Genomic DNA, 13,366 nt, shown 5'->3' on the forward strand with positions numbered 1-13,366 from the left:
GTTTTCGTAAGGACTCTAACGGCACTTTTACGTGGAAGGTAAAAACTAAACCTAACAGCTAAACTCACTTCCTCATGGCAAAACCAACAGTATCCTCAGGGACCCAACATCTGAGCTTCAGGGCAGCTTCTCCTACGCTTCACGTTCAGAGCAGAGCCATGAATGTTCAGGGTTCTAGTCAACTCTTAATTGTGCTGATTATTCACAAAACTAATCTAATTCCTTTACTCCTCCTCCTTTTGACCATTTCAGGATACAATGGTAAAATTGAGATTATAACTAAGGTAGGGAAAAAGAGCTCAAACGCAGTTCCAAATCCAACCAGGGAAAACTTTGGTGAGAAAAGTCAGTGAATAAAACAAAGCAGGACTTAGCATCTGCTATTAATAGATTAGTAAATTTTGGGCAGCTTAGTGGACTTCTTTCAGAGAAGCTTGCACATACTCCTGGTGTGAGAGCCAGGGATTTCGAGTCCCAAGAGACAGGACCTAGCCTGCATCCTTCACTGAGAAAACCTGGACAGTTCATTTGAGCTCTTTGAGCCCATTTCTTCATTTCAAAATGGCAGTTGTGAGAAGGCCCTCCTTACAGAGTTATCATGAAGGTCCAGTGTAATCACACACAAAGAGTATGCTAGAAAGCACAACTCAAGTTGGCTATCATCTCATGAAAATTAATCAAAAAGGACTTGGAAATAAATAATAAATTTTATATTCTGCCTGACGTCCAAATCCTAACAACTAGGATACTTGATGAAGGGCATAAAGTTAAAATAATTGGAAAAATTAAACTTATAGGCGCACCTGGGTGGCTCAGTCGGTTGAGCGTCTGACTTTGGCTCAGGTCATGACCTCACAGTTTGTGGGTTCAAGCCCCATGTCGGGCTTTGTGCTGATGGTGTGGAGCCTGCTTCAGATTCTCTGTCTCCCTCTCTCTCTGCCCCTCCCCCAGTGGCTCTCTCTCAAAAATAAACATTAAAAAGCTTTTTTTAAAGAAAAAAAATTCAAGTTATTATTTTCCAAATGTGAATGCCAGTTATGTTCAACATGCTACAAATGTGCTTGTTTCCTGAAACTTCTTTCTTTCTCCTTTTATGCCCCAACTTGTTTCTAATATTCATCCTTCCCTTCCAGGCATCATGGTATTTTCTCCCCTTTATCCCTCCTTCTTTCCTCCTGGCTGTGTCTATCCAGGATTGATTCCATGTTGGAAAACTTTGAGTCTGGATGGAACCTTGAACATCATGTATTTAACAAGTTTGAAACCAAGGCCTGAAGAAGTGACTTACATAAGGCCACACACTATCTTTATTTCTCTCGTTCTTATTTTTAAACTTGATGTGACCTAGTTTTTAGATATTTGATTCCCCCCCTAACAGAAAACCTGAGTCTAAATGTTTCTAATACATGCAAAGAAGCCAGATTAAATTAGCCACGAAATGGAGGCCCTTCCTCAAAGGGTGACTTTGGAATATACAAAACGGAGAAAACATCCTCCACACAAGCCCATTTTCGGTACTTCCACTGGGTTCAAAACCTTTTTCAAATAAGTAACTCATGAGGTTAAGTTACCTTTGGGAATATAGGTGGAGGAAGGGACTTCATGGGATTCCATGTGCTCCGGGTATGAAAAGATGGCTGTGCCAGGGGAAGGTGAGGTCGTGCTGGAGGACGAAAGTGTGCCACAGACGTTGTCTGCTTCCTTGGTCCCCGGCTTGATCACCACCAGGTTCTGACTCAGACAGTCTGTGTATGCTTTGCATTTCATCACACTAGAAGGCACATCAGAGAAGGTACCCCGAGCACACTGCTTACACCGCACGTCCTCGGTCTCTGTCCCTTTCTTCCGCACACCCCAACCCACAGGACACACCGTATGGGGGGTGCAGGTACCATTAAACTGGAACATGCCAGGTGGGCAAGTGCATTCTCGGTCAGTCAAGGCAGCACAGGGTAATTTCTCAACCATCGGCCATGGGCATGGCTGACTACAGTCATGGCATTTCTCTATGCCATTCTCATGCCTGGTAAAGGTCCCCACAGGGCAGCTACTACAGACACGCAGGCTTGTGTTGGTACAGTGCTCGGACACATACGTTCCTGCCGGACATTTGTCACAGGTTAGCACCTGGCCAGTGGCACGGTCCACATGGTGGTATTTGCCAATGAGATTTGGGGCCTTCTGTTCTGGCTGAGCTGTGGTGGTGCTAAGGAATCCAAGCTGAAAGAAATAAAAGGGGAGGGAGAAGGGATAAAAACCAAGAAGGTGTTAGATGGGAACAGAGGAGAAGAAAGAAAAGAACACCACAACCACCATCGCTCCCATTAGAGATCCAACCAGTCCCATAGCCTCTTAACACTACGGCAGCAACACAGTAGGAAGAGACCAAGACTCTGTTTCCATCCTGAGGCCTGATTTGGTTTTGTTGCGTGACCTGTGCCTCAACTTCCTTCTTTTTCTGTCTGTAGTGACATGAAGTTGATGATACCGCTCAAATCGATTACAAAAAATCAACTGAGAATATGAACATGGAAACACTTTGTAGTTCATATTCAAAATGCTGTATAGGGGCGCTTGGCTGGCTCAGTTGGTGGAGCTTGCAACCCTTCACCTCAAGGTCGTGAGTTCAACCCCCATGGTGGGCATAGAGCTTACCTAATTTTTTTTTTTTTTTCAAATTAAAAAAAAAAAATGTTTTTAAATGCTGTGTAGAAGTGAAAAGTCCTAATGCAAGAAGAAACTAACTTCCTGAATAGTTGTCTTCCTTCTCGTGGCCCAAATGTTAAGTTGCCATTGCTTGGTACCAGGACAAAGCAACTGAGAAGTATGACGGCGTCTATTTAAGCTACTTCTGCTTATGGCACCAGATTACCCACATGGGGTTAACTGATAATGCATGATTTTTTCAAAGCTTTTCTCTATGCAACGCCAAACATTCTTTGGTTTTGTTTTATTTGCAAAACAGAGGCAGGCCCTTGGCATTCTTAATTTGCTTTCAACAATAGAGTCGATGCTTTTAGATGTACATCCTGTTCTGCTCAGCCTCTGAAGACCATGGTTGCGGGAGCATGGACCTACAGACACCTAGGGGGTCCAAACACAAAGCTGGGTCCAGCAGGGACTCAACAGATGTAAATTTAATTCATAGGACGGAAACTTCACCCAGCTAGATTTTACACTAGCTTCCAAACTGAAAACTTCAGAGAAAGTAAATTATATTTGTGGTACTAAATCTTGAGGTCCTTCTGAGAGGGGAGAAAAATATTTAAGAATGAATATTAAGAGAGAGCTTTTCTGCATGAATGAAGGTTGAGAGGGTCCAACAAGAAAGTTCCCACTGCCCTCCTCAAAATGAAGAAAGGTCAAGCGTCAAGAAAATAATGGCTGCCTCAAACTACCAGATACCCATCAGGGCAATTTCCTTCTAAATTAAAACCAATAACTAGGAGAATGAAAGCAGAATTTTTTCAAAAATTGATTAGAATTCCTGTCTCCTTAGCACCCTGCAACTTAACCCAAGATTCAGTTCCCCTCCACTGCAAAATTTAACTAATTGAATCAAAAGTATCATCCCTTACTCTCACCCAGGGCCACCTCCAGTTAAACAACAATACTGAAAACAAATTTTTAGTTTGTGAGAATCTAGTCATCGTTTCTTTAATCTGAGACACACAAAAAAGAGCTAGTGGTTGATTTTTCTTGGTAAGAAACTTAACTGCAGGTTGGACTGTGAAGAAAAAGAATCTCCTGCTTAATAATGATAAATTCTCTACTATCATCCCCTTTTTGCTTCTGGCTTTCTTTCCTTTTCTTGGTCATTCTGTTTGCAAAATCAGCCCAGCCACACTCTTCTGAGCATTGCAGACGTATTAGATTGAGGGAAGAAAGCCCATCACCATCGTGTGGAGCCCAAGTTCCATTTGTCAAGCACATGAGGACAAATCTTGTCCCCATCTCCTTGACACTAAGGACCGACCCAAGAGGTCGCAAAAGTGGCCCTGCTCTGTGTTGCTCCAAGTTCCTTTATATGTAGCTTCTAAGTGCAAAAGCGCTTCTAGATGGACACAATGTTCTGGAAGTTTGAAAGATGTATAAACAACCCAAATGGCAGGTTATTACACTTTTGTAAAGGAGATAAATCAGAGAACATACGGGAGATCTGGCCAGAGAGAGGTGGTCAGGACAACCACCACCTTGCTGTGCAACGTATGGGCTCTGAGTCTGGCCCCTACCTGTGCAAGGCTAGACAGTCAGCCAGGCATCTACTCCAGGGTGGCTCTGCAGAACAAGCATAGTGGTGAACAGCAGTGTGTGTGTGTGTGTGTGTGTGTGTGTGTGTGTGTCCAGGCGTGGGGTTGGAGCTTGTCTTCTATAGCTTCACTTCACTCCCCAGGGTGCACCCTTCTCAGGGATGCATCAGCCCCTGACTACCGAATTACCAGAGGTCCCCACCCCTCCGGCGGCACACAAAACCCATTTCCAGATCCCACTGCACCCCTGCTCTTCGCCACTCATTAAGTAGATGTTTCAGTTCTCTGTTCCTGTAGAATAATTTGTCAGATTTCTAACTGAAGCAAAGCTCGGGGCTCTTTAACTGCATTATACTAAGTAACCCACTTTATAGACAATGGGGCTCTAAAAACGGACCTTTCAATTACCTCATGTTACAGGAGGCAATTCTGGCTCCTACACACGGAGTTAACAATGATGCCTCAGCATCTCACCCGGACTGAACGCTAGAAATGAGATTTGTGCATAACTAGGCATCTTGAACGCACTGGACAAACGTGTAGTGAAGACCTACTACGTGTATACGAGGCACCTTGTCACCGGTTGACAACGGAGCCCTGTGAACTCCATTCCAGCCCCATGCAGTGCACCTTCTAAAGCAAGGTGGACAGAAACAACGAATTACATCAGGTATTACTTAATTCCAATTGAGATTACTACTAAGGAGAAACACAGATAGTTTCCGTGAGGGGGAGGTTAGCACATGCTTCCTAGCTCAGGGATGTTATGGAAGTGTTTGGAGTCGTTCCAAAGGACAGAGAAGCAGAATTTAATTCTGCGCAGGGGGAAGGGAGGGCGGATTAGGCAGAGGGAGCCCCACAGCAAAATTCTGAAGCAGAGGGGCACCTGGGTGGCTCCGTCGGTTAAGCGTCTGACTCTTGGTTTCGGCTCAGGTCATGATCTCACGGTTTGTGGGATCGAGCCCTACATCAGGCTCTGCACTGACAGTGCAGAGCCTTCTTGGGATTCTCTCTCCCTCCCTCTCTGCCCTTCCCCTGCTTGCATGCTTTCTCCCTCTCTCTCAAAATAAATAAACTTTAAAAAAACCTGAAGCAGAATAAAGCTTAGCTCAAGAACGAAAAAAGTTTAGGTGGCTCTACCTCAAATGCAACACAGTGGCCATAGTTAAATTTGGAGAGGCTCTGAATTTTGATCGTAATCCAAAATGCAATGAGAAGTCACTCTGCATTTATATGGGGGGGGGGGGACATATAATCACATTTGTGAATAAAAAATTTAACTGGCAGCAGAGTAGAGGGGGAAAGTGGCTGGGGGGAGAATGGATGAAAAAAGGTGAAAGCCAAAGTGAAAGTCAGGGGTGGCTGGGATTAAGGGGGTGACCATGGAAAGAGAAGAAGGCAATGGATTCGAGAGGTCATAGCAGCTAGATTTGGTGAACAATTACCTATGGAAGGAGAGAGAAAAAAAATCAATCATCTTCATATCAGACTTGAGAGCACCGTTCTCAAGGCTGCCCCTGAAGCCAGGAGGGTGCACCTGTGGGCCATGGCAAGGTCAGGAGGTAGGGCTCTGAGCTCCCCATTTCTGCCCCAAACACAGCAGCTCTGATTTACCAATTTGCTAAGGGGGCTGGGGCTCTGAGTAAGAACTCATTTGAAGGAAGGATTACTCCTAAAACAAGTTTGCAAATCACTGCACTTGAGGGACCTCTAAGATCTCCTCCAATTCCAAAGTCAATGGCAAAAACCCATCTGAGCTACAAAGCTGGAGGACAGTCTGTTGAGTGTCCGACTCCTGATTTTGGCAGGGGTCATGATCTCAGGGTCGTGAGATCGAGCCCGGAGCCAAGCAGGTGTGGAACCTGCTTGAGATTCTCTTTCCCTCTCTGTCTCTCCCCTGCCCCTCCCCCCACTCACACTCCCTATTAAAATGAATCTACTATATAAGTATTGTCAGCCTGTGGGAAGACCAGACCTGAATAAGAAAGGATATGTGCACTAAGGTTTAGAAAACAGAAGACGTGTTTTTGTCCGGGTTCTGCCTTAAGATCAGTCGGACCTTGCCTCACGTGTGTGTCAAATTAGGTACGTTGTACTAGATCATATTCAACTCTGTCTGCGGCTATAGGTCAAGTTCCACCTCCTCCACGAAGGCTTTACAATTACTCTTATGTCTAGGATTCCAAGCAGATGAGCAAGCTCTTCATCACATTTCCTGTTTCTAGTCTTCATTTCGGTGACTAATTACATCTTGCTGGTAATGTTTGTTGATGGCCTCATAAGTGTATATATTTATCTTCCCATAATGATTATAAGCAGCTCAAGGCCAGGGACAACCACATGGATTGCATTTCCTTCCTTGCTGAACCACTTCAATAATGACGACCATGGAAATCATAAACAAAGCAACCTCTGAGCCAGGGGTCAGCGAACTAAATCGCACATGCTACTTATTCTTGTAAATAAGTTTTACTGCAATGCAGCCATTCATTTAGGTATTGCCTATAGCAGCTTTCAACTAAAAGAGCAGAGCCGGCTAATTCCAAAAGAGACCAGATGGCCCACAAACTTAAAAATATTTACTATCTGGCCTTTTACAGGAAAAAAGCCAACTAATACCTGGTCTGAGAAGTCAAAGGAAATGTCAAAAAACGCAGGGACCAGGAGCCCACTCATCAGAACCCTCAGACCTTCTCTCAGTCTAACAATCAGTATTGAGTTCTTGCCTTCCTTTGTTGACACACACCAAATCTGATCCATTTATCCCCTGCTTAAAACAATAGTTTCGAGGGACGCCTGGTAGCTCAGTCAGTTAAGCAGCCAACTCTTGGTTTTGGCTCAGGTCACGATCTCACAGTTCGTGAGATCGAGCCCCGCATCAGGCTCTGCGATGACAGTGCGGAGCCTGCTTGGGATTCTCTGTCTCCCTCTCTCTCTCTCTGCCCCTCCCCTGCTCATGCTCTCTCTCTCTCTCTCTCAGATATATATAAACTTAAAAAAAAAAAACAAAAAAAAACACCTCAGTGGCTTCACATACGACTTAGGATGAAATGCAAAATCTTTCACAGAGATCGGACTTCCTCTGCAATATCATCCCTGCCCTTCTCTTCCTAACTTAAATCAGGTTTCACGTTGTCCCCTCCCCTTTTTTCCTATGAAACCCATAATTTTGCAGTGGTACATCTGTCAAGTTTAGGTGTGCCTTCCCACCTGGACAAGCTCCATGAGGACAAGGATAGAGTCTGTTTCACATACCGATGCTAACGCAAGCCCTCAAGGCCTGTACCCGATTCATGACATACCTGACGAGTGTTTATTGACTCAATGAGTGGATGTGCAGACCATAAACAATTAGAAGCAACAAATTACAGTGTGATGATACAGAAGCGGCTGCTGGAGCACAGGTATGAGAGCCAACGTGAGAAAACCAAAAGGCCTCCACAATGTAGCCATCAGAATCCAAGTCTGGCAGCCTTCGGTGGGCGGGCACACAGTCTGTTTCACCTCCAAAGACACTAAGGACACATGACCGTTTTAACAGAACCATGCCTGATGTACAAGAATTACGTTGGGCGGGGCGCTTGCGATGACAACCGGATGTCATGAAGAATTTAAAACATCCCTCTTCCTTTTATAAAAAAAAAAAAAAAAAATCACAGTAATGTGAGACTTGGATTTGTGAGAGGTATAATGAGATTATTCTTCAGAAATTATTTATGTTCCATCCTAGTCAAAACTTCAGTTCTTGGGAAATTTTCATTTATCCGGGATGCTGATTTCACCGGCCATAATGGATAAATAACCAAATGTCAGTGTACCAACCCTCACCGTACAGGATGTGGGAGTGCTATAAATGCTTAATGAGTAGCCAAAAGGCAAACCCCAGGATAAACCAAATTGCAAAAGAGGAAAGAGGCAGCTCCAAAATGACCAGCTGTAAAGGCCCCCAAGGCTGCCACACTCACCTTGGTGGCCCACATCACACCGGTCCTATTGTCACTTCTCCTCTAGGGCACTGGGATGAGATTGAGGACCAGAAGCACCCAGATGTGCAAACATAGGTCAGATTGCTGATGTTTATAAATCTTGAACAAGTCTTATCCCATGACCTCATCCTTCAAACCAACGGGAAAGAAAATCCCCTGCGGTTTACCTGTACAATGTATTTATGCCATTCTTGCTCTGGATCAAATTCCAGTAATTTTTCATGGAAAATGAGTAAGCTCAAGGCAGTGACAGACTTCTGCCTATTCACAATGGGCAAGCAAGAAGACTGCTTTTGAGTTTGCTAGAGAAAATGTTTAATGGCACATCAAACTATTATTTTAAGAGGGATCTCAGTTACTGTGATACTCTAACAAAGACAAGGCAAGCAAGTTATTCCTGAGATGGTGACCATAAAGCCTGCCAACTGATGCTCAAAAGGCAAAAGCCAGGCAGAGCTAGGCACCCCCAGAATTTCTGACCATTTTATTATGAGGGTCACATCAAATTTATAAGAAGCAGACATTGCTGGGAATTCTCCAAATTTGAAGAGGAAAAAGAACGGTATGAAGAGGAAAGCTGCAAGGACAAAGCTTCCACAAAACACAGATCTGTTCCCAGGTATGTTATATAAATTTGGTCAGCTTCTTGCATTCCCTATTATCTACGCTGCCTTAAAAAGGTCTTCTGTTGCTAGGGCAAAAGCAGGGACTGCTGTTAACGTCGGCGAATATAAAGAAACACCGAGGCTAGAATGTGCTGACTCCAGGGCTGGAAGGAGGCGAGCTCAGGGCATACTGGGAAAAGGAAAAAAACAGGCACAACTTAACCCAGATGCTGTCTGGCCTGGAACCTGCAATGCAGAGGAGTGCCCGCACCCAGCACTGAGTCCTTGGACCACAGATTTCAGTTCCTTCCATCTAGGCCAGTGGCTAATTCCGTGGGCCAGGACCCCCGCCTACATGGGGAAGCCACATTATAAACAAGACAGTGGTCAAGGTTTAGGGGAAACACTTTTCTGCGCTCCCTGAGCATTTATAGAATCCTCATATAAACCAAGGCAACACTAACAACACCAGCCAGGGCAACGGTCCCGGCAGGAGAGCATAAACAAGACCTATTTTAGCCTGGCATGTGCCCTGCAGGCTGGCTCCACCAGGTCCCGGCTGTAGGATCTTGGCGAGTGACCCAACCTGTGTCTCCGTGTCCCCATCGGTATAATGGCGAGAACTACTCTCCCAAGACTGTTTTCAGGATTCATTGTTAATACAGATAAAGCGGGTGTAACACGCGAGACACAAGTCAGCCCCCCGGATATTTTAGTTATTTTAATCATCACTCCTTCTACTTATCACATTACTATATGGTAGCTTCATTCCCTTGGGATTAGACTGTCTCCTAAAACACCCCAATTAAAATGCAAATGTCCAGTTCCTGAGAAGTGCATTAAAGACACCAGATTTTAGAGGCGTCTGGGTAGCTCAGTCGGTTAAGCGTCCGACTCTTGATTTCGGCTCAAGTCAAGATCTCAAGGTTCGGGAGTTTGAATCCCAGAGTGGGCTCCACACTGAGAGCATGGAGCCTCCTTGGGATTTTCTCTCTCCCTCTCTTTGCCCCTGCCCTGCTCATGCTCTCTCTCTCTCTCTCTCAAAATAAATAAAACGTAACAAAAAAAATTTTTTTAATTTTAAAAAGATACCAGATTTTAGAAAGCTGTAATCCTAAAACATTCCCTACTAGCCTTGGAGCATGCTACAAAAAACAAACAGAAAACAAAATACAGAGTGCACGGTGAGGAGTTAAGAGACAAACAAGGGCCAACTGACACTTCAAAAAAGGTTTAACGTGTAAACAATACATAGCAAACGAGAAAACACAAGAGAGGAGAAAGGATTTACTTTCAATAAAGTGTATTTCAGACAAACGGAGCAGCAGAATTTCAGCAAGCATGTTCCAGAATGAGTTTCCCTGACCTGGTCTAACAGGATGCTCATGCTCTCGGGTCTGAAACTCGGGGGAGGAAACTCCCGCCAGTCCCCTGCTTTTTTATAGCCCAGTCCCCTGCTTTTTTATAGCCCACGAGCTAAGAATGATTTTTACATTTTAAATAGTTGCGGGCGTAGGGGGGTGGGGGTGGGGGTGGGTGGCTGGGGTGAGAATCAAAAGACGAATAAAATTTTGTGACACATGAAAATTTGAAATTCAAATTTCAGTGTCCACAAATGCAGGTTTACTGGAACACAGCCACGCCCATTCTTTTAGGTATTGCCCAGAGCTGCTTTCAAAGCACAAAAGCAGAGTTGAGCGGTTTCCACAGAGACCACATGCCCCTCAAAGCCAAAAAAACACTATCTAGCTCTTTACAGATAAAGTGTACCAACCCCTGGCCTAAAAGTTTAGGAAATACTCCTGATGGCAGCCCTCCCAGAGGCACAATTCATGTTAGCCTGCTGTGGCTCCAGGAGGCTCTGCAGGAGGGCTGCAGAAAATAGTGACTTCGCTGAATCCGGCATTTCCCAAACTTTTTTGGGAACTGGCCATACAATCCTTCACTCACGCAAGATGGATGAACACCCCGCAGAACACACTGACGCAGTTTCCACCACCAACGTGCTGCTCGAGACCAGAAAAGTCAGCTAACCTGACGTTAAAAAGATCAAGCATAAAATTCAAAGCCGTCAGAATAGTCGGTTGAGCCCGACTGTAAAGAGATCCATTTCTGACTATTAAAACAAAACCAATGACAACCAAAGACACTCTCGGACACAAAAAAGAGGAGGTTTAAGAATTTACTCACCTAAATTTTTGTTATTAAATATAATGTTAAAAGTAGAACATAAAAATGTGTGCCGTACACAGCTAACAAAAGCTTATAACCAAAAATGTAACAAATGAATGCAAACGAGGTTAACATAAATTCCACCCAACAGCTGAGACAGAGGACAACATGAGTAATTAATTACAAAGGTAATTATCACATGGACAAACTTATGACACCCTAGCAATTACCGAAATGTAAACGTGGGCAACCAAAGACCCTTACATATCTATATTAAAGCCGCATAAATAAATTAAAATGATAAACTCCAATGTTGGCAGCCTTGTGGGATAGAAGGCACATTTATATTTAAGTTCCTGGTGGCACTTTAAATTAATTCAGTCTTTCTAAAGACAAATCTGGCAGTATGCAGCTAGAGCCATAAAACGGTTCATTCATTTCCCGTGACCCAGCAATCCACTTTGGGGAATACACCCCAAATATACCTCACTTTTGGGAACAACCCAAAAGGAAAAAGAGCGGTTGGTCTGTACAGAGACAACTTCATCAGTGCTGCTCGCTTGCAGAACAATGCCAATAACCCGAGCGTCCACCAACGGCAGGGTGGCTCAACACATGGCCAACCGGAGGAGAGACGGCTATTTAAAAATGGCAGGCGGGAAGGCTGGAACTGCATGAACCACAGGCACCTCAAACTTACCAACACACATCCAAACTTTGGGTTTCCGAGCCCACCCACCCCTCCCCCAGCTTTCCCCTTCAAAGTAGTCAGACCACCAAAGACTCCACTCAGGAACCAGGGAGTCCGGCTTGATGACCGAGTGAAAGCTGTCATGCTTTCCTTCAGCTCCTGCCCCCTCACATCTCATGGTCAGTAAACCCTCTCCAAAATCTTTCAAATCTATCTAGTAATCCCCATCTTCCCTGCCACGACCCCAGAACCACAGTCTTTCCCCTGAACTAACTGCAAAAGAATCCAACTGGCCCTCCTGTATCTCCAGGTCCTTCCTTCCTTCCTTCCATCCTTCCATCCTTCCTTCCTTCCTTCCTTCCTTCCTTCCTTCCTTCCTTCCTTCCTTTCATGTTTATTTATTTTTGAGAGAGAGAGAGACAGACACACACAGAGCATGAGCAGGGGAGGGGCAGAGAGAGAGGGAGACACAGAATCCAAAGCAGGCTCCAGGCTCCGAGCTGTCAGCACAGAGCCCGACACGGGGCTTGAACCCACGAGCTGTGAGATCATGACCTGAGCCGAAGTCGGACACCCAACCAACTGAGCCACCCAGGCGCCCCTACAGGTCCCCTTTCTAAGCCTTACTCCACAGAACCACCAGAATGATCTTTAAAAGAAATCTCATTAAGGGGCGCCTGGGTGGCTCAGTTGGTTTAGCAATTGACTTCAGCTCAGGTCATGATCTCATGGCTCGTGAGTTCAAGCCTCTCATCGGGCTCTGCGCTGACAGCACAGAGCCTGGAGCCTGCTTCAGATTCTGTGTCTCCCTCTCTCTCTGCCCCTCCTCCACTTATTCTCTCTCTCTCTCTCTCTCTCTCTCTCTCAAAAATAAACATTAAAAATTTTTTGAAGAAATCTCATTAAAATCATATTACAAGGTTGCTTACAACTGTATGCCCAGCGACATCCTGACACGTTCACATCTTTAAAGGGCTTGTCCAACCTGACCCCTGCCTGCCTCTTCAACCTCAGCCCACACTCCCTTTGCCCCGACTCGCTGAGCACCAGCTGCAATGGCGTTCTGCCTACACTCTGAACATGTAGACTCCTTCCTACCTCTGGACCCTTCTACATGCTGTTCCCTCTCACTGGCATCCTCTTCCTTGTGCTCTTTCAGAACATCGCCCTTCCTGTCTTCCCTAATAAACTATGAACTCCAAAAGGGAAGGAGTAAAAGGCCACGAAAGGCCTTTTACTATCACACCCAAAGTCTAGCAATGCCTGACATTTTGCAGTGCAATTTAGCAATGTGCCGTAAATATTTATTAAATGAAGGAAAATGTCTCTGTCAGATAAGATAGATGCACAAAGGAAAGCAGGATACAAGCAAGTATGTATACATTAGTTTTAACTATTCGTAAATGTGTGTATATCGAAGAAGAAATATGAATTGGGAAGAGAAATCCATACCCACTTGGTTCCTCAAGTCAATTTGCTTAAGTTTAAAATGTCCTTTGTTAATAACTCAAATACCCTTCAGTTGTAGCTCAAAGTGTTGAGATGCAGCTCAAGACCCAACTACCCTCCAGCCTGTCTAGAATGAATGGTTAGTTTAGAGCGAGATCCTGGACTCCTAGAAGTAAAGGAAGAGCAAAAAGTGAATGATAACCAGTTAAATTA

The 13,366-nt window shown here is 44.7% G+C and overlaps 1 protein-coding gene across 1 annotated transcript in view; it reads right to left on the reverse strand.

The window, feature by feature from the left end:
- Positions 1–13,366, reverse strand: part of TNFRSF21 (TNF receptor superfamily member 21) — a 70,412-nt gene that overhangs the window by 49,509 nt on the left and 7,537 nt on the right. Inside the window, exon 2 of the mRNA XM_058734190.1 lies at positions 1,572–2,220. Coding sequence (XP_058590173.1) covers positions 1,572–2,220 — 649 coding nt within the window. The remainder of the gene's footprint in view (positions 1–1,571; positions 2,221–13,366) is intronic.

The sequence above is a fragment of the Neofelis nebulosa genome, chromosome 6, assembly GCF_028018385.1.
Source record: "Neofelis nebulosa isolate mNeoNeb1 chromosome 6, mNeoNeb1.pri, whole genome shotgun sequence".
In the NCBI taxonomy this organism is placed as follows: domain Eukaryota; kingdom Metazoa; phylum Chordata; class Mammalia; order Carnivora; family Felidae; genus Neofelis; species Neofelis nebulosa.